The sequence below is a fragment of the Trachypithecus francoisi genome, unplaced genomic scaffold (assembly GCF_009764315.1).
Source record: "Trachypithecus francoisi isolate TF-2019V2 unplaced genomic scaffold, Tfra_2.0 Lachesis_group6, whole genome shotgun sequence".
In the NCBI taxonomy this organism is placed as follows: Eukaryota; Metazoa; Chordata; class Mammalia; order Primates; family Cercopithecidae; genus Trachypithecus; species Trachypithecus francoisi.
In genome coordinates, this window is record NW_022681471.1 from 125,914,926 (window position 1) to 125,933,920 (window position 18,995).

The 18,995-nt window shown below is 45.6% G+C and overlaps 1 protein-coding gene across 1 annotated transcript in view; it reads right to left on the bottom strand.

The window, feature by feature from the left end:
• TBL1X (transducin beta like 1 X-linked) overlaps window positions 1-18,995 on the bottom strand; it is a 259,944-nt gene that overhangs the window by 53,947 nt on the left and 187,002 nt on the right. The window contains 2 exon segments of the mRNA XM_033201595.1: window positions 14,429-14,536; window positions 15,058-15,202. Coding sequence (XP_033057486.1) covers window positions 14,429-14,536; window positions 15,058-15,160 — 211 coding nt within the window. The 5' untranslated portion in view covers window positions 15,161-15,202.

Genomic DNA, 18,995 nt, shown 5'->3' on the forward strand with positions numbered 1-18,995 from the left:
GAGGCTGAGGCAGGAGAATAGCGTAAACCCGGGAGACGGAGCTTGCAGTGAGCTGAGATCCGGCCACTGCACTCCAGCCTGGGTGGCAGAGCGAGACTCCATCTCAAAAAAAAAAAAAAAACAATTTAACAATTACAATTATTAATGATAACATACACTGAAACATCAGAATTATAGGAATCTTACACAGGTTTGTAACACATACTAATAGCATATTTATATGAATATAACCCAAAGAAAGTTAAACACCATCTTATATTTGACAATGCTTCCTGCATGATTTTAATGTATCAAATAAGCCAAATATATCTCTTTTGGACTTTAGGTGTCCTAATTTTTTTTTTAAAACATAACCTAGAATTTGATCTTGGTAGTTTGTCAAATATCAAAGGTTTGAACACTAGATATTACAAAATAGGATCCCAGGTCACAGTATACCTAAGTCATTCATTCAGCCAAAATGATAACTCAAAAATTTTATGAAAGAAAAAGTCTTGGCCGGGCGCGGTGGCTCAAGCCTGTAATCCCAGCACTTTGGGAGGCCGAGACGGGCGGATCACGAGGTCAGGAGATCGAGACCATCCTGGCTAACACGGTGAAACCCCGTCTCTACTAAAAAAAATACAAAAAAAAATTAGCCGGGCGAGATGGCGGGCGCCTATAGTCCCAGCTACTCGGGAGGCTGAGGCGAGAGAATGGCGTAAACCCGGGAGGCGGAGCTTGCAGTGAGCTGAGATCCGGCCAGTCTTTACTTTGATAGGAACCTCAGCTTTCCAAACAACAGGACCCAATGAAGATGGCATGAAGCCAACTGAATCTGTCTCTTTTCTTTCCCCTCTTCCTTTTCCCCTGCCATTTACTCAAAGGGGCAAACAAAAACTTTTCATATCCCTTAATATTACATGAAAATCTTGTTTAAAAGAAAAAGCAAAATTTCACCTTTGCATTTGTATACTATTAATGTTAAACCCAATTCGTAATAAAACCTTATAAACAAATCTATATAATCTTAATTCAGCTGACCATAAGGTAAAATTTTCAAAAACCTTTTAAAACCCTTTATAATTTTCTGTTAAACAGCCGATCAATTTCCTAAGAAAACCATTATTCAGACACATGGGCCCAGATTTGAGCCCTGCCATCAGTGTGCTTTTATTTTCATGTTTAATGTACCGAAAACTGAAATAGTCTCCTTCAATTCTTAGCCAACTTCCTGATACACACAGAACTTCCTTTACAAGATCAATCCTTCACAAACCCTTTATAGCTTGTTAAAACTTGCAGTTTTGTCTTACTGCTCTTTTAGGTTAAGATGATCCTTAAAACCCCCTGAACTAGACAAAATTACATTCCCCTTAACAAAAACCGTATTTCCATACCTTCTTATAACATTTTACGAAAAACACGTTCTATTTTCCTTGTATACCTTATAGGTAAAACTGTTTCTCCAGTACATTACAATGTTAATTCTCAGTAGCTTTAATTTGCGGTGTAATACCTGATAGGTAAGCAATTTTAACCATGAATCAGATTATAGAGCCCAGGACAAAGACAGAGCTGCAGACAATGTCTGACTCTTCCCAGCCTAGCTAGGGCACCTGGCTACTTCCACGTGTCCCCAGGCCTCATCTAGAATCCAATGGCTGTAAAACAGACAAGTCAAACAATTATTAAAAATCACAGAAGCAGTTTATGAGCTTAAAGCATCTAGCAAACAGTATATGATCTGCCTAATTTAGACCAAATGCATAAACGTTGAAGACCATTTTATTTTACTTTACCAATAATATTTTAAATTGCCTTTATTTTTCAAAGATTAGAGTCACATGACCTAAACACATTCAAGTTTCTATTTTTCTGGCAATTTTTTTAGCACTTTTCTTTAAAAGTCAATTAATAGGAACATTAACATGTTTTATACAGACATCACGCGCACAACACATATAAATACACGGACAGAAGGGGATCCGGTAGTTGTAAGATTTTTTATCTGCCAATTTTTAAGTTTCTTAATTGGATTACTGGCTTCAGGGTGGAACCCTTACAGGAACAGGGCCAGGAAAGCATGCAGTTTCTAGGGCCTAAAAAGCAGGCATAGCTGGAAGGCAAAAACAGATCCCCCAAATTAAGGGTCCCATTTTTATACCACATCTTGGATCCCCAAAAAGAGGGGAATGCAATGGGAGAAGAGAGTGCAATGCTTTTACCCTGCATTCCACTACAAGGCAATCCAAACCCAAGAGAGTCTCATCTTTCAGTGTGGGGTGGAAATATTTCCATACCTTTTAGGTGGCTGAGAGCATGCGTCTCTAACCCAAAGTGCAAAGAGCTGAGTATCCCTCCATAACTGCCATTTGCCCTACCTTAAAGGATATTTCCTACCTAGTTATTACATACACAGGCTAAAAGCTCTTCTTCCTGCAAAGTCATTTCTGATACCTCCCAAAGTCAAAATATATCAGGTAACACGGAGGAGCGCCTTAGATTTTGAGAGGGATCTAGCCTCCTTCAATTCCTGGGGTTCCATGAGGAAAACATAGGTTTTTCTCAAAACAGGGTATGTGGCACCTCCTGTGTTTTTCCAAGGAGTCCTGGGCTGTCAGAAATTACTTTAGGTCCTCTCATGTAGGCATCAAGAGTGGCAATAAAAAGACTGGGGAAATAATTCAGTTGACTGAGAAGAAAAACAAAGAAAAATTTTTCTTAAACAAACAAGATCTAAGAAGCGAAAAAGCACCACAGCCTTTTACATACATATACATCCATCCATCTATCTATCTATCTATCTATCTATCTATCTATCTATCTATCTATTTATCTATCTATCTATCTGGGATATCAGTTTTTTATTAAGTTGATTTTAACAGGAATGAGCAAAGACAGCTAGCCTGTGAGGCTAGAGACAAGATGGAGTTAGCCATGTCAGATTTCTCTCACTGTCATAATTTCTTCTGTTACAATATTTGCAAAGGCAGTTTCAGTAACACCCTTTTCCTGGTTAACTAACTTACTCACCAGGAGCCAAGCCAAAAAGAAAAATCAAATGGAAAGTCTGCTACTCTCAATTATTTTATTATCTGCCAGAGAATGCTTCTGGCAGACTTTCTCCTTCCTCAAGGGAAAAAATACCTGCAAAATTTTAATAATAACAAGGACTGCATTTTGCTTGCAGTGAAAGTCTATTTGAGTTCTGCAGGTGAGGGAATCAAAATGCAGCCCAAGGAGAACATAAGATGAAGGGCAAAAAATCAGAATGCCATTAAAACTCCATTTCCCAGGAAAAACTAGTTGGAAGGAAAAAAAAAATCCTACAACTAAAGGATATGAATCAGTGGTTCTTAACTGGCGCTGATTTTACCCACCAGGGGACATCTGACAAATGTCTGCCCACTCTCTCCCCATTGTAACAGAGTGGGCAGATGCTAGGGACGCTACTGAACATCCTATAGTGTTCAGGACAGTCCCCCCAAGATGAAGAACGATCTAGCCCCCATTGTCAATAGTGCCAGGGCCAAGAAACCCTGATCTCAATGAATGGGCTGAAAATCTTGAGTTAATGCATTATATGTTGTGGCCATTCACAGCATCTTCAGAAGTTAAGACCCTCAAATCTGCCCACTTCCCTCAGGCTGAACACATAAATCTAACCGAATCCTCCACATTGAAGGTTATAAGTGGATATTTTAGAAGCATTCTAAGACTCACTGCTAAGTGAGCAGGGGAGAAGCCATGCACCGACTTTTTCCCCCAGTAAAAACGCAGCCCACCCAGAGATGACAGTCCCCAATCTGCAAACATTCAAGCAATGTCCATATGACAACTGCTGTTTGCTTCCAGCTGATTCTTCTGTTTTCAGTGGCCCCATAGTGTCCGTGTGGCCATCCATTTCTCAGTTAATAGGGCTGCCACTCGAATCCATTACACAAGAGAGCACTCCCACCCAGCCCTAGGCCTGCAATACGGCTAATGACCTGCGAAATATAATAAAAATGTCTTGGCTGCCTTTGCATTATGGACCACCATTTATCACACACACAAAGCTTTGCAGACAATAGAAACGCTGAATTACATTTTTGGTATAGTCTTTTTTACAATTAAATAATTCTGCAATTACTACGGACTCTGGGGAAATTGCAAAACTAGTGAACTGCTGTGCACCTTTCATCCTGTCTCCTCCCATCTTGGCATCTTACACTACTGTCAAAGAGGATCAACACCACCAAGTAGGAGGCAGGATGGAAGTGCTCACTGGAACACAAACTATCATCATCCTTTCTGCACTGTACTCACTGGGTGTGTATGTATAATCTATGCAGTTTGATCTACGTGTAGAGCTGTGGAACTGCGTCTCTAGTCAAGGTACCGAACTCTTCCATCAACACAAAAGAACTCTCCTATAACCATCCTTTGTAAGCACTGCCTCCCATCCCTACTCTAGATCGGTGGCAGCCACTGATCTGGTGTCCACTTGAATATTTTCAGCACTTTAAGCATGTCCTACAAATGGAACCATATAGTCTGCAATCTTCTTCTTCCCTTTTTTTTTTGACAGAGTCTTGCTCTGTAGCCCAGGCTGGAGTGCAGTTGTGTAATTTTGGCTCACAGCAACCTCTACCTCCTGGGTTCTGGCATTTCTCCTGCCTCAGCCTCCAGAGTAGCTGGGATTACTGGCATGTGCCACCACGCCTGGCTAATTTTTCTGTATTTTTAGTAGAGATGGGGTTTCACCATGTTGGCCAGGCTGGTCTTGAACTCCTCCTAATCTCAAGTGATCTGCCTACCTAGGTCTCCTGAAGTGCTGGGATTACAGGCATGAGCCACCGCACCTGGCCCAGTCTGCAATCTTCTGACGTGGCCTGTTCTACTCAGTGCACTTCCCTGGGGGTTCCTCCAGCTTGCTGCGCCTACCCCACAACTCCTTCCTTTTCACAGCTGAGCGGTGCTCTGTGGCACAGACTTGCCACAGCTTGCTTCAACTACGCCCACTGAGGGACACTGGTCATATGTCCAGAAGATTGTTATTATAAATAAGCCACTATTTTCTGCTTAATTTTTTAAATAACCAGATTTTGTCAGACACCAATGTAGCTTACAAATGATACTAGCTGTGCCGGGGATTTGCCCCAAACACTGATATAGGACTATGAAAAAGCCCTTATCATGTAATATTAATAATATTAATGTTACTGTAAATACAGGTGGTTCTCTCTTCCCTTTGAGACTAATTTTACAAACTCTGCAAACAATCTACACATGGAACTTCTCACCTATAATACCATGACCTTCCCTAAAGTCATGGTAAAACATATATAACATAAAATTTATCGTGCTAACCATTTTTTAAAAAAAATTTTTAAGAGATAGGGTCGGCCGGGCGCGGTGGCTCACGCCTGTAATCCCAGCACTTTGGGAGGCCGAGGCGGGCAGATCACGAGGTCAGGAGATCGAGACTCTCCTGGCTAACATGGTGAAACCCTGCCTCTACTAAAAATACAAAAAATTAGCCAAGCGTGGTGGCAGGCGCCTGTAGTCCCAGCTACTCGGGAGACTGAGGCAGGAGAATGGCGTGAACCCGGGAGGCGGAGCTTGCAGTGAGCCAAATCGCTCCACTGCACTCCAGCCTGGGCAACAGACAAGATTCCGTCTCAAAAAAAAAAAAAAAAAGAGAGAGAGAGAGAGAGAGAGAGGAGAGAGAGAGAGATAGGGTCTCACTCTTTTGTCCAGGCTGGAATGCAATGGTGTGATCATAACTCACTGCAGCCTTTACCTCCCAGGCTCAAGTGATCCCCCCACCTCAGCCTTCTGAGTAGCTGGGACTGCAGGTGTGAGCCATGTCCGGCTAATTTTTGAATTTTTTTTTTTTGGTGTTGAGACAGGGTCTTACTATGTCGTCCAAGCTTGTCTTGAATTCCTGGCCTCCAGTGATCCTCCCACCTTGGCCTCCATCTTAACCATTTTTAAGTGCACAGTTCAGTGGCATTAGGGGCATTCACACTACTGTGCAACCATCACCATCAACCATCCCCAGAACTTTATTTTGCAAAATGGAAATTGTACCCATTAAATAGCAACTCCACATCCCCCGCTTCTCCCCATCCCCCAGTAACCACCCTCCCACTGCCTGTCTTTTTGAATTAGACTCCTCGAGGTATCCCTTCTAAGTGCAATCCTACAGTATTTGCCTTTTGTGACTGGCTAATTTCACTTGGCATAATGTCTTCGAGTGTCATCCGTGTTGGAGCCTGTGTCAGAATTTCCTTCCTCTTCAAAGCTGAGTCATAATATTCCACTGTATGGATGGACACGTTCTGTTGATGGAACTTCCTCTGTCAAGGACATCTGGGTTGCTTCCGCTGAGGTTTCTAAAGGACCCTGTACTGCTCCTCCACAGTGCGAGGTCAGTCTTGGAAAGGAGGGGCATGTCTTTCTGTTCAGCTCTCTCAAGCCACCATCCTCACAATAGCAGCTCACAGATGCAACAGGAGGAATCAGCCCAGCACATAGCCTGGCCTCCACTCTGGCAGAAACTCGAGGATGACGAAATGCCAGGCCGGCAGGAGGTGAGGGGAACCACCCACTCAACTGACAGCACCCTGCTCCGAGGCCTAGGATACGAAGGGCACTGGAACACAGGGAAGCCTCAGGGAAGTGCTTCTTCCACGGACAGACTGAAGCTCCCAGACCCCTCTTGAATCCAGACTGGTTGACTTTGAGCAGTGTTCTCTTCTACAGGGCACGAGCTACAGCCTATCCCTCAGCATCAGGCCCCCACAAGATACCTGGTGCTTTTTCAGAGGGGACCGCTTCACCCTCAGTCTCATGTTTCTGTAGAAAGTGTTGAAGAACAGGGAACCTTTCCCTGCACCCCACCTCACTCTAACCAAGATCCACACCAGCTTACCCGCTGTGAACTTGCTGGGTCATCTGCCAGGTACTCTTTTTGGACAGTATAACCTTGCTGTGTGTTGGGCGCTCAGCACAGCCTTTTATCTGTGCTTGGGTTTGTTGTGGAAAGAGGAGGCCGCTGAGGTCTCACTCTTCCATGCACTCCTCTTACGCTAACTCACCTGAATGGCATGGCCACCAGAGAGAAGCACTGCAGGTGAAGCGTGTCACCCAGCAAGACTCTTTCTTGTTTTTTTTTCAGACAAGGTCTCACTCTGTCACCCAGTTTGGAGTGCAATAGCACAATCATGGTTCACCACAGCCTTGACCTCCCAGGCTCAGGCAATCCTCCTGCCTCAGCCTCCTGAGTAGCTGGGACTACAGACATGAACCACCACACCTGGCTAATTTTTGTATTTATTGCCCAGGCTGGTCTTGAACTCCCGGGCTCAAAGCAATCTGCCCACCTCAACCTCCCAAAGTACTGGGATTACAGGCGTGGGCCACCACACTGGGTAGAAATCTTTCTTATTAATGATTTTCTTGGCATAGAAGCTTCACAAAATGAATGACAAATGTCACTAAGATATATTCACAACCCTGAAAGTCTGGGCATGTGGATGTACCGTTTCACGATTATCTTACGCTGTTTATGTTGCTTTACCAAAATACATAGAATAGGTGGCTTATAAACAACATGTGTGTCTCACAGTTCTGGAGGCTAGAGTCCATGATCAACACGTGGCAGACTGAGTGTCTGGTGAGAACCCGCTTCCTGGTTCGCAGATGGCGCCTTCTCACTGTGTTCCCACATGGTGGAAGGGGCAAAGGAGCTCTCCTCATGACTTCATCACCTCCTTAAGGTCCCAGCCCCTAATACCATCCCCTTGGGTAACGGTTAGGCTTTCAACACAGGAATTTGGGGAGACAGAAACATTGGGACCATAGCACTATCCTCCTCATGAGCAAGGATGACACATAACACAGAGCCATAGATACATTATGTAAACAAAAGCAGCATGCCTACTTCTACCCAGGTAGTTGTGTGTGCAGAAATGGGCTCTTTAGGAAAACAGAGTGCCCAGAGTGTAGACGCTCACTTTTGATAACTAGTGATACTCTCAGTCTGAATAACCCATGTTTGGTGACATTAATGGAGGCAAGAAATATGTATAAAAAAATTGGCCTCTCAGCTACAAATCAGGGCAAATCAGAAAGTAAGTTCCACTGAATAAGGAGTTTTCAATCATCCTCTAGGGTCTTTAAATCTTCACAGCTAAGCCAGAAGTTCCTCACTCTGGAATTCAGCGTGTGTGAGAAGTGAATTTTTACCATTTATTATGGCGACAAGCTCCTTTAAGTAGCTACAGTGTTAAAATTACTGCTGTCATGGACACAGAACTTGGTAACGTCCTTGTGTTGGACACAACATTAGTGAAATTCTATTTCTACTTGTGTTGCTTTTTCTTCAGTACTGTCGCCACCACCATCATCACATGGTTTTTATTACTCATCTGCCTGTTCCTGGCAGTGGGTGGACATCAGTCACAAAGCTCCAGGTAGGGAAATACTTCCCTGGGTTTTGATGACTTTGATACCATGCGTATGTGGGCAAATGCACAGAGAGCTTTCGCGGCTGCCATAGGGCCCAGCCTGCAGAATCGCGCTATCTGGAAGCCGGCCTTTGCCATGCCCAGATGCCTGGGTGTATCCACCGGAGGACTGATGAGGCTGTATAGGGTTTTCTGTTTTTAAGCAGAAGGTTAGACCAACGGCACTGCTTAAGGAGGGGAAGGTATGCAAACAAGGACGCTCTGTCACTCCGTCGACCTGGGTTACATTCATGTCTGCCCATGGAAACTGTGACCCTGACAGGTTCATGAAATTAGTCCACAAGGCTAGCTGCAAATCCTCAAAGAAGAATCACACTCCATGAGCGTCCTGCAGATATATATGCCAGGGCTAATATCCCTTTACATACTTTCCAATATGCCTTGTGTGACAGGCAAAGGAGCTCTGTGACTCAGCTCATCTCTATAAAACCACTCATGTTTATGATGTGTCCTGCCTCTGCCTTAGATGGAAAAGAATGCACTGGTTTCTGATACAGTGAAACCTACACTTATCACATGACCCATTAACCCTACTCCTAGATATTTACCCAAGAGAAATGAAAACCTACGTTCACACAAAAGATCTGTATGAAAACGTTTTTTGTAGCTTTATGCTGGAATCACCAAAACCTGGAAAGAATGCAAATGTGAGGATGCATAAACAAATCGTGGAAACAGCATTCAAAATGGAATACCACTTAGCTATTCAAGAATGAATGGCTGGTGCACACAACAGCACGCATGAATCTCAAACGCATGAGGTTGAGTGAAAGACGTCACATTCGCTGGACTACACACTGTATGATGCCATCTCTATGCCATTCTTGCAAGGGCAAAACTCTAGGGACAGAACAGTGGTGGTTGCCAGGGGCAGGGCGGGGGTGGAAGAGGAGCTGAGTACAAAGGGACACAAGGCAATTTTGAGGATGACAGAACTGCTCTGTGTGTTCATCATGCTCAAGCCAGCTCTATACATTGCTTCCTTCTTTCCTCTTCAGACAGTATCTTCTCTTTCTTTAAAAAATGTTTTTGGCCAGGTGATGTGGTGGCTCATGCCTGTAATCCCAGCACTTTATGAGGCCAGGGCGGGAGGATCTATTGAACCCAGGAGTTTGAGACCAGATTGGGCAAACACAGTGAGACCCTGTCTCTACAAATAAAATAAAATAAAATAGAAAATAAGAAACTAGCTGGGCATAATTTCTTGTGGCACAAGCCTGTAGTCCCAGCTGCTCGGGTGGCTGAGGTGGGAGGATCACTTGAGCTTGGGAGGTAGAGCCTGAAGTGAGCCGTGATCGTGCCACTGCACTCCAGCCTGGGGCAACAGAGCGAGACCCTCAGTGTGAGTGAGTCTCAAAAAACAAAATTTTTCATAGTACCTTCCTTTCTCCTGAATCTATCACCCGATTATCTTTCAGGCAGCTCTTTCTCAGTTAAATTCAGTTTGAATCTGTGGTTCTGTTCCCCTGTATTCCTCATACTGTTTTGCAAGTTCCTGTGAATTATTTAATTTATGCTAAAAATGTGGGTCTGGAAGAACATGTTTTCTTTATAGTTTGGATTTTGGGATGAAGTCCCAGAGGAAATAATATGTTTACAGGGACTCACTTGCCAAATTTTCTCTCTTTCCATACTAAGTGGAAAATGGACTTCCACTTCCCTTGCTGTATTCAGAAATATGCGGGGGCACACAACTCACGATTCCCCAAGCATTTGGGGGAGCTGCTCACCACAGCAGGTGCAGGCTGTGCACATTTATAGGGGCTCACTCCCTTGCTTCTCTTCTCCTGGGACGGTAACATGAGCTCATGGGAAAGGCACATGGCCACCATGTGATTCTTAAAAACTGCCCAGATAGCACAAGTGACCGGGCAATGGATCCCGTAAGACAGAGGCCAATGGACTCACGCATTGTATTAGTCCGTTCTCATGCTGCTAACACAGACATACCTGAGACTGGGTAATTTATGAAGGAAAGAGGTTTAATGGACTCACAGTTCCACATGGCTGGGGAGGCCTCACAATCATGGCAGAAGGTGAATGAGGAGCAAAGTCACATCTTACATGGCTGCAGGAAAGAGAAGGTGTGCAAGGGAACTCCCCTTTATAAAACCATCAGGTCTCGTGGGACTTATTCACTTACCACGAGAACAGCACGGGAAAACCTGCTCCCATGATTCACTGACATCCCAATGGGTCCCTCCCCATGACATCTGGGAATTATGGGAGCTACAATTCAAGATGAGATTTGGGTGGGGACACAGCCAACCATATCACCTGTCAAAGCCAGACTGCTGAACTCATGCAAAACCCAACAAATCCATTTTGGCACTAGAGTTTGGTAATGCAGAAGTTCCCTACTACTTAACATTCTTGCTTTAACTAGTTTCCTCTTTCAGACTGCCATGAGTCTGCTGCTATGAGATGTCACCTGTGGGTAACATCCATTGAGTGCTTCTGATGGGCAAAGCCCTTGCTTTGGACAAGTAACAAGGGCAACAATGAAAATCCACTAATCCACACAGGTAGGGAAATATATGTGGTTGCTAAAAGCCAGATGACCTGACTTCTGCCTGTTGTGGGCAGAGGAACAAAACACGTCTGTTTTTGAGGTTCTTTCCCGAGTTTGAAGAGATGTGTCTTGGATCCTTCTTCAACACCCTGCTTCCCTGCTATCTGAGGTCATCAGTGCTCCACTGAGGATTCCCTTCCTTGCAGCCTAACGCATCCTAACTGACACCATGGATACTGGCAGAGGGGAGGAAGAGAGACACTGGTGAAGGAGATGAACGGATGGACAGGAATGGCAACTGGTCTGCTGGGTCCAGGTAGAGAAGCAGGGCTCAGGCTACATGCTTGGTGACTCTGAAAAACTTGTCCGTCACTGCACCTGGAAGGTGGGGTTGAGTGTTCTAAGTAGACCTTCCACGAAGCAGCTGTCCTTACTGCACTGCAGGGAAACACCTACTCCCTTCCTCACTGCCCACCCCCAGCCCCACCCGCTTCCTGCCACACACAGGTAAGGAGGGATGACCAGGGAAGGAGGAATGCCAGTTGCAGTAAGATCACTGGATCTGGGAACCCAGAATTTACTGACAACTTCTAGTGGAGAAAGCCAGACTGGAAGGAGTTGAGGAATGAATCATCTTCTGAGACGCAGAACTTGTTTTTAATGAGTTTGGCGAGGTGCAGGAATGAGAGTACAGGTGCTTGAGGAGGAAGCATGATCAGGGAAATATTTTCCTTTTTATTTAAGGTAGAAGGGAGAGAGCGATAGGCTGAGAAGGTACGCTTTCTTGATGGGGGCTCAATGACTATTGACCTAACAAAACTTCAGGACTTGAGACAAACAGAAAATAACTCCAGAATGAACATTTCAACATTAAGTATTTCTTTGCTCCCTTCTTCCTTTGAATATAACCTTGTAGGGTGCTCTAAAAAGTTCCACAATGCACATAGTGAGCTGAAGAAAGTGCAATCGTCTCTCTCTTCAATATCAACTCTGCCTAAGAAGTGTTATTATACTTTAGTGACACTGATGAATCGGGAGCGGAGCTCACAGATGTTACACACAGTTGACATTTGCCAAGGTCTATGCATTGTTGTGCTCCGATTCTCCCTCTCAGCTGCCTAGTTAGCGAAGCTTCATAAACAAACACGGAATAAGGAAGCCGACCTTTCTGGGGAGGGATGGGGGTTTCTGTGTTTATTTCAAGAAGCCAGCAAAGCTCATGCTCCGTGGCCCTGGGGACCAGCCAGCAGCACGGCTGTCTCCAGGTTACGGAGCACGTGGTCCTTCACACCCGACAGTTCCAGCCTGGGACTTGTTTACACAAGAGCTGTGAGTCTCTTGGCCTTCATCGTGTCCTTGTGCAGAGGTGTTGCTAAATGGAAAGAATCTCAAATTCCATGCCACAAGTCGACGGGGAAGCAGGGTTTGGTACATGTGATTTCCATTTGCAGGCACCTCTGAAAAGCTCTGAGCTCTGAGGCGGGAGACCACCTGTGCTGCTCTAAGAACCGAGGTTGACGTATTAGCAGAGCGGATATCATTTCCCTGATTTCCAGGGGTGAGGCAGTACATATTTTGTTTTGTATACCAATTTCTTATACTATGTTCTGGCAACAGCCAATCGCAGGCATCTGATATATATGCAGAAAGAACACGTACTTTCCATGAATAACACTAGCTGGGAGTGCACGGGACAGAGACCCAGGCTTGGATGGGGAAGGCACACACTTACAATGTGCTACATGCCCGACACACTTGACCACATTTGCCTGGTCAAGGAAACCCAGGCTCTAATGAATAGGCCTCACTCAGACTTGTTTGAGGATCAGAGCTCGAGCCATTCTGTGTGGCTCCAATGCCTACATCCTACCCTACCAGGCCAGCTGTGAGAGAACCCACACCTAGAGGATCGCAGACTGGTTTTCCCTCAAATCGAATGCACGCATCTCTGGGAGGAGGAGGCGTAGGAACTGGGGTTTCCTTTTCAAATAATCAAGTTCCAGAATATATACAATCTCATATCAAGGACACGAAGCTTAAAAAGATCCCAAACAAACTGTTACGAGTTGAAGTGTGCCCCTCCTCCACAAATTCACCGGTTGAAGTGCTCACCAACAGTGCACCTCAGAATGTGACACTATTTAGAAACAGGGTCACTGCAGATGTAATTATTGCTGTATTCAAAAACAATAGCCAAAATGAGGTTGTCTTGGAGGAGGGTAAACTCCGAATCCAATCTGTCTTTAACCACAGGGAAATGTGGACAAATCTGAACACAGAGACGCGGGTGGTGCGCCTACAAGCCAAGGAATGCAAAGACTGCAGCAAGGCCCCAGGAGCCAGGCAGGCGCACAGGAGAGACTTCCCCTTAGAAGGAACCCACCTGCCTACACGTACTTCATCTTGAACTTCTGTCCTTAGGAACTAGGAGACAACATATTTCTTTTTAAGCCACCCCAGTTTGCGGTACGTTGCTATAGCAGCCCTAGGAAACGAATTCACCTGCACTGTATGTTGCTTAGGAAAACGGCTATGTGTAGCAAACACGTGGAGATAACACTCAGCAAGCCCACCAGGGTCATTATCATCGAGGAAGTGGGGGAGGCAAACACGGGCGGGGTTTCCAATGCACCTGAGAGGTTTGTTTCTTAAGTTGAATGGGTAGGTGGGTATCAGGACGTTTGGCACCAATGTTGTTTTGTAAGTCTTAAATTACGTATCTTCTAAGTTTTAAACTGTAAAAAATAAGCTTTCACTCTAGAAACTAAATGACTTATTGGAGGGATCCCACGAACCCAGGCTAAAAGCCAGGCCAGAACCCAAGCCCTGGGCTCTGTGGCTTCCTCCTGCCACTTCTCTGCTGGCGGAGGAGGGCAACTGCTCAGCTCAAGGTCTGTTTTGTCAACAAGGAATACATGTGATTGGCTGTTTACTTACTAACCATAAAGTAATGTCTCAGTGGTCATCAAAAATGTTGGAAGATGCTAGGACGATTCCTAAGTTTTAGAAAACGGCCTAGCAGCCCATTTGGGGGCGGGGAGTAGGAGAGGCTGGAGAGCTGAATAAATCTCTGGAGCAGAATTGAAGAGATTCAAACACACACCCCAGCTCATGCATGCCCTTGTCGAGGTGGAGGCCAAGGGCCCCACACTGCTTCCGTCCTTTCCACATTCACCACAACCGCTCTTGATTCCGGCCTGATTCATCTGCACAGAAGTGTCAAGGGAAGAAAGAACACATTCCCTCTTTCCACCCGGGGATGGCACGGTTCCAGAACCTTCTCTTCTCCCCATCAGCACTAAGAACCTTCTTAGCTCTTCTTCTTCTTCTACAGCCTGGTTTTGAATTAAGCGTTGATCCTTCTGCTTGTGAGATGCTGAAGATAAATTTCCTCCCAACAGAAAACCAAGCCTCTTACCTGACTCCTGGAGATACCGATACACCAGGAAGTTCACCTCATCACTGGTTATGCTCATCTTAGCCTCACCTCGCGGCGATGAGGTGTTGATGAAGTGGGAGCCACCCTCTGTTCAAAAAGAGAAGAGAGTTTTGAAACACTGCTTGTATTTTTCTCTTTTTTTTGAGATGATTAAAGAAAATAATATCCATGCTATTATACACATGAAGGTAATTAACATCTGATTGTGTTATATTTTGTAATTATGTGATTACATAAAAATTCCGTAATTATAGATATAAAAACATGCCCAGGTGAAATGTTTTCCGAAAAAACAAGAGTTGGCCTATTTCCTAAGGCCAAGGAAGAATTGAGCAAAAACCACATGAACGAAGCCAGAAGCAGGGGCAACAGAGCACGGCAACGAACAACTGACTTTGTGTTCAGTAAAGCTCTGTGCATGCAGGGATCTGCAGTGCGCCCCTCAAGCGGCAGGAATGGAATCCCAAAGTGCACTCAGGCAGACGTGGCTGAATTCAACCCTGAGCACTTTTCTGGACACATGGAGAGGTGACCAAGTACACCCGCGGCCACGTCAACACCCCCAAAGAGTGACCACACGGTCCTGGCCACATGAGGAACCGCAGTACCTCTCCCTCGTAAACGTTGAAAGTGGTGCAAGACTGACTGCATGGCCCCTCTTCCTGCAGGGCGGTGGCAGCACGATGAAGAGGCGCCAGCGAGCTCGGTCATGCTACATGTCACCTCGATGTTTCTGCAAGGAGGCCAGGGCTCCTGGTGGAAAACCAGAACACAGAAGGCAGGGAGCACCTCTGTCATTTGTGTTTCACCACAGAACCCGCTGTATCTGTCTGGCTAAGACTTCTGGTGCCCAGGAGGCAGGCAGAAATCTGGGGAGGGAGGATGGGCAGTAAAACGTTCAGGGGCTTCTGTGTGAGACAGCCAAGACAGAGTCTGGTTTTCTTAGACACCACCCGGTTAGACACAAGAGCAAACCAGCCCAAAGGGAACAAGCAAGGAAAGAACTCTGCTGTCCGTGAACAAACCAGAATTCATAAATCAGTAAGAGCTGTTCACTCCAAACAGCTGGGCAGCCCCAGAAAGGCCACAACTAATGTCAATGATGTCACCAACACTAAACATCTTTCTCTTTTGAGACAGAGTCTCGCTCTGTTGCCAGGCTGGAGTGCAGTGGCACGATCTCAGCTCACTGCAACCTCCGCCTCTTGGGTTCAAGGGATTCTCCTGTCTCAGCCTCCTGAGTAGCTGGGACTACAGGTGCCTGCCACTGCACCCGGCTAATGTTTGTATTTTTTGTAGAGACGGGGTTTCACCATGTTGGCCAGGATGGTGTCGATCTCCTGACCTTGTGATCTGCCTGCCCTGGCCTCCCAAAGTGTTGGGATTACGGGCGTGAGCCACCACGCCTGGCCTCTTCTTTTTTCTGTCTTTTTTTTTGGAGACAGGGTCTTGCTGTGTTGCCCAGGCTGGGGCGCAGTGGTATGATCTGGGCTTACTGCAACTTCCACCTCCTGGCTCAAGCAATCCTCTCACTTCAGCCTCCCGAGTAGCTGTGACCAAAGGTGGGCATCACCACGCCCAGCTCATTTTTGGTTCTTTTTGTAGAGACAAGGTTTTGCTGTTAACCCAGGCTGGTGTTGAGCTTCCGAACTCACGGGATCCACCTGCCTCAGACTTCCAAAGTGGTGGGATCACAGGCGTGAGCTGCCACCCCCAGCCAGCACTAAACATCTTTAGGCTGTTTGGGAACTGCCTTCGGTGTCTGTATCACACATTTTCAAGTATCTTTACAGGCAGCAAAACTTTCATTGTTGAATGAGGATTAAGTTTTTGTTTGCTCAGAGGAAAAAAGTGCAAAGTATATGTTCAAGATGGAAGATATTTTACATTTAATAGGAGGATTCAAAGTAGTGGTTACCGCCAGGGACATACCTCACCCCCACAAAGTCCTGCCCTGGTATACTCCCGACCCTTGAGGATGGGCAAAATCTGTCACTTGCTTCCAGAATATGTCAAGGAGATGGGGCACCACTCCCTAGGTTAGGTTACATTATATGGCAAGGTTGACCATACTTCTCTCCCGTGATTACTAACACCACATTGCGTGATCTGTCCAGGCAATGGCAGGCAGCCTGCAGGGAGCTGAGGGTCTCAGTCCTGCAGCCACAGGAACTGAATTCTACCAACAACCTGTGCTTGGAAGAAAAGCCCTGGGCTTAAAGGAGAGTGCAGCCCGGCTGACACCTGGACCAAACCTTGTGGGACACTGAGCAATGGCCCCAGCTGTGCTGTGCCTGCACCCCTGACCTGCAGCCATGGTGAGAGAATGAATGTGTGTTGTTTTCAAGCTGCTAAACGTGTGGTCGTCTGTTATCCAGCAAGAGATAATGAATGCAGCTGCCCTGGGCGTCATTCCACCTCTCACTTTGCACTCTTAATAGACTTTATTTTATAGTTGCCAGAACTTTGTCATTCAAAAATTCTTATCTTCCTTGCTTAATTTGGTGCCATTTCTGTACTTCTGCACATCCTGCAATGAAAATTTGACAGTCAAAATACACATCTGTCCTAGGATTTGTGCTTGAACTCTGGAGAGGTCTCTCCAAAGACAGCATGCAGAAGAAAATATTAGAGACTAAAGAAGCTATGAAATCACAGCATGACCTAATGAAAAGTTAGATATTATTTAAGGAGACAAAATAAAACAACAACAAAAATCTATCTAAAGAATGTCGCAGCACTGGGCAGGCTTCTGGTGATGCTGAGTGCTGCAGTGACTGCGGCAACACAGGGCCAATAGCAAATGTATAGAGTTTAGGTTTCTCTCTACATCGGGCACAGCTGAAAATCTCTGGTTTTCTATCATTAACTTCTGGTGACTGAACAATGGAAGGCTGGTTGCTACGAAGGGTTACTAGGAGGAGCAAAAACAATGGACTGAAAAAACATCTTGGGCCGGGCACAGTGGTGCACACCTATCATCCCAGTAATCTGGGAGGCCGAGGCAGGCAGATTGCCTGAGCCCAGGAGTTTGAGATCTGCCTGGGCAACATGGCAAAACTCTGACTCTACAAAAACAAAACAAAACAAAACAAAACAAACAAACGAACAAACCCAAAAAAACTAGCTGAGTGTGGTGGTGCATGCCTGTAGTCCCAGCTACTCAGGAGACTGAGGTGGGAGAATCATCTGAGCCTGGGAAGTCGAGGCTGCAGTGAGCCACGATCATGCCACTGCACTCCAGTCTGGGCAATGGAAGTGAGACCCTTTCTCAAAAACAAAAAAAGGCTGGCAGCTACAAATCTCAATATAAATGTATTACAAAATTATTACCAAAATTCTCTAGGCTATACATACATTTGTGAAAGACTGTAGATAAGGACTTTGAAATTAATTTTGAAGAATCTATTATAAAACTAAAGGAAATAATTATAAAGAAGTTTGGCTAAAAAGAGAAAATCACTGATCTGGAGCATGAGCTGAAGTTGAGCAATTACATTTTCACAATTACAGCTTTTTATTTTATCTTTTTCTGTAGGCCAGTGAGTGTTTGAAAAATTGAAGTTTTAAAATGTAAGAACCTCTTAAAAAGGTAGGAAGAGCAGAGCGCTACAGCTTCAGCCTCACTTAGTCCCGAGGATTTCTGGACAGGCTTAGGAACAGGGCAACAGGGCTAGCAGGACTGGCATGAACCTGGAGTCCCGTGGAAAGGATGAGAATTACAAAGGACGAGTCAGCCTGGGAAGCAGGGCACGGTGCCACCTCCCACTGAGGGCAGCTGGAAAGGACCAATCTTGGAGAGCGTCTCATCTTATCTCTGCATGTTACAGAAGAGGAAACTGAGGCACAGAGAGGAACTATGTCTGGCAGGACCTGGCAAACACCCCAGCTTCCCATCTTGTTTGCCTAGCTCCTTTCCTCTTTTACTCTGGGAAAAAAGAACCAAAAAACAAACAAACAAACAAAAACAAAAAAAGCAAGCCTGTTCCAGGCACAGCACGATGTTCTGCAGCATCCTTGGACTCCGCCTACCCCCTTGCAGTGGTGACAACCCAAAATGCCTGCGCACGTTGCCAAATGTCCCACATTGCAAAACTGCAGCTGGCCGAGAACCATTGCTCTTTAGAGGAAAAATTAGCATTTTGTGTTTGAAATGAACTCCACTTATAAAGTAAGGCAACTGGTGCAGGCTCAGACACCGCTTGGTGACCTGACCATTGAAAACGTACCAGCTGGGCGTGATGGCTCATGACTGTAATCCCAGCACTCTAAGAGGCCGAGATGGGAGGATTGCTTGAGCTTGGGAGTTAGAGGCCAGCCTTGGCAACATAGGGAGACGCCGTCTCTACAAAAAAAATAAAAAAATTGGCCAAGTGTGGTAGCACATGCCTGTGGTCTCAGCTACTCAGGAGGCTAAGGCAAGAGGTCTGCTTGAGCCCAGGAGGCTGAGGCTGCAGTAAGCCATGATTATGCCATTGCGCTCCAGTGAGTGGGGTGAGATCTTGGGTGACAGAGTGAGATCTTGCCTCAAAAGAAGAGAAGATCT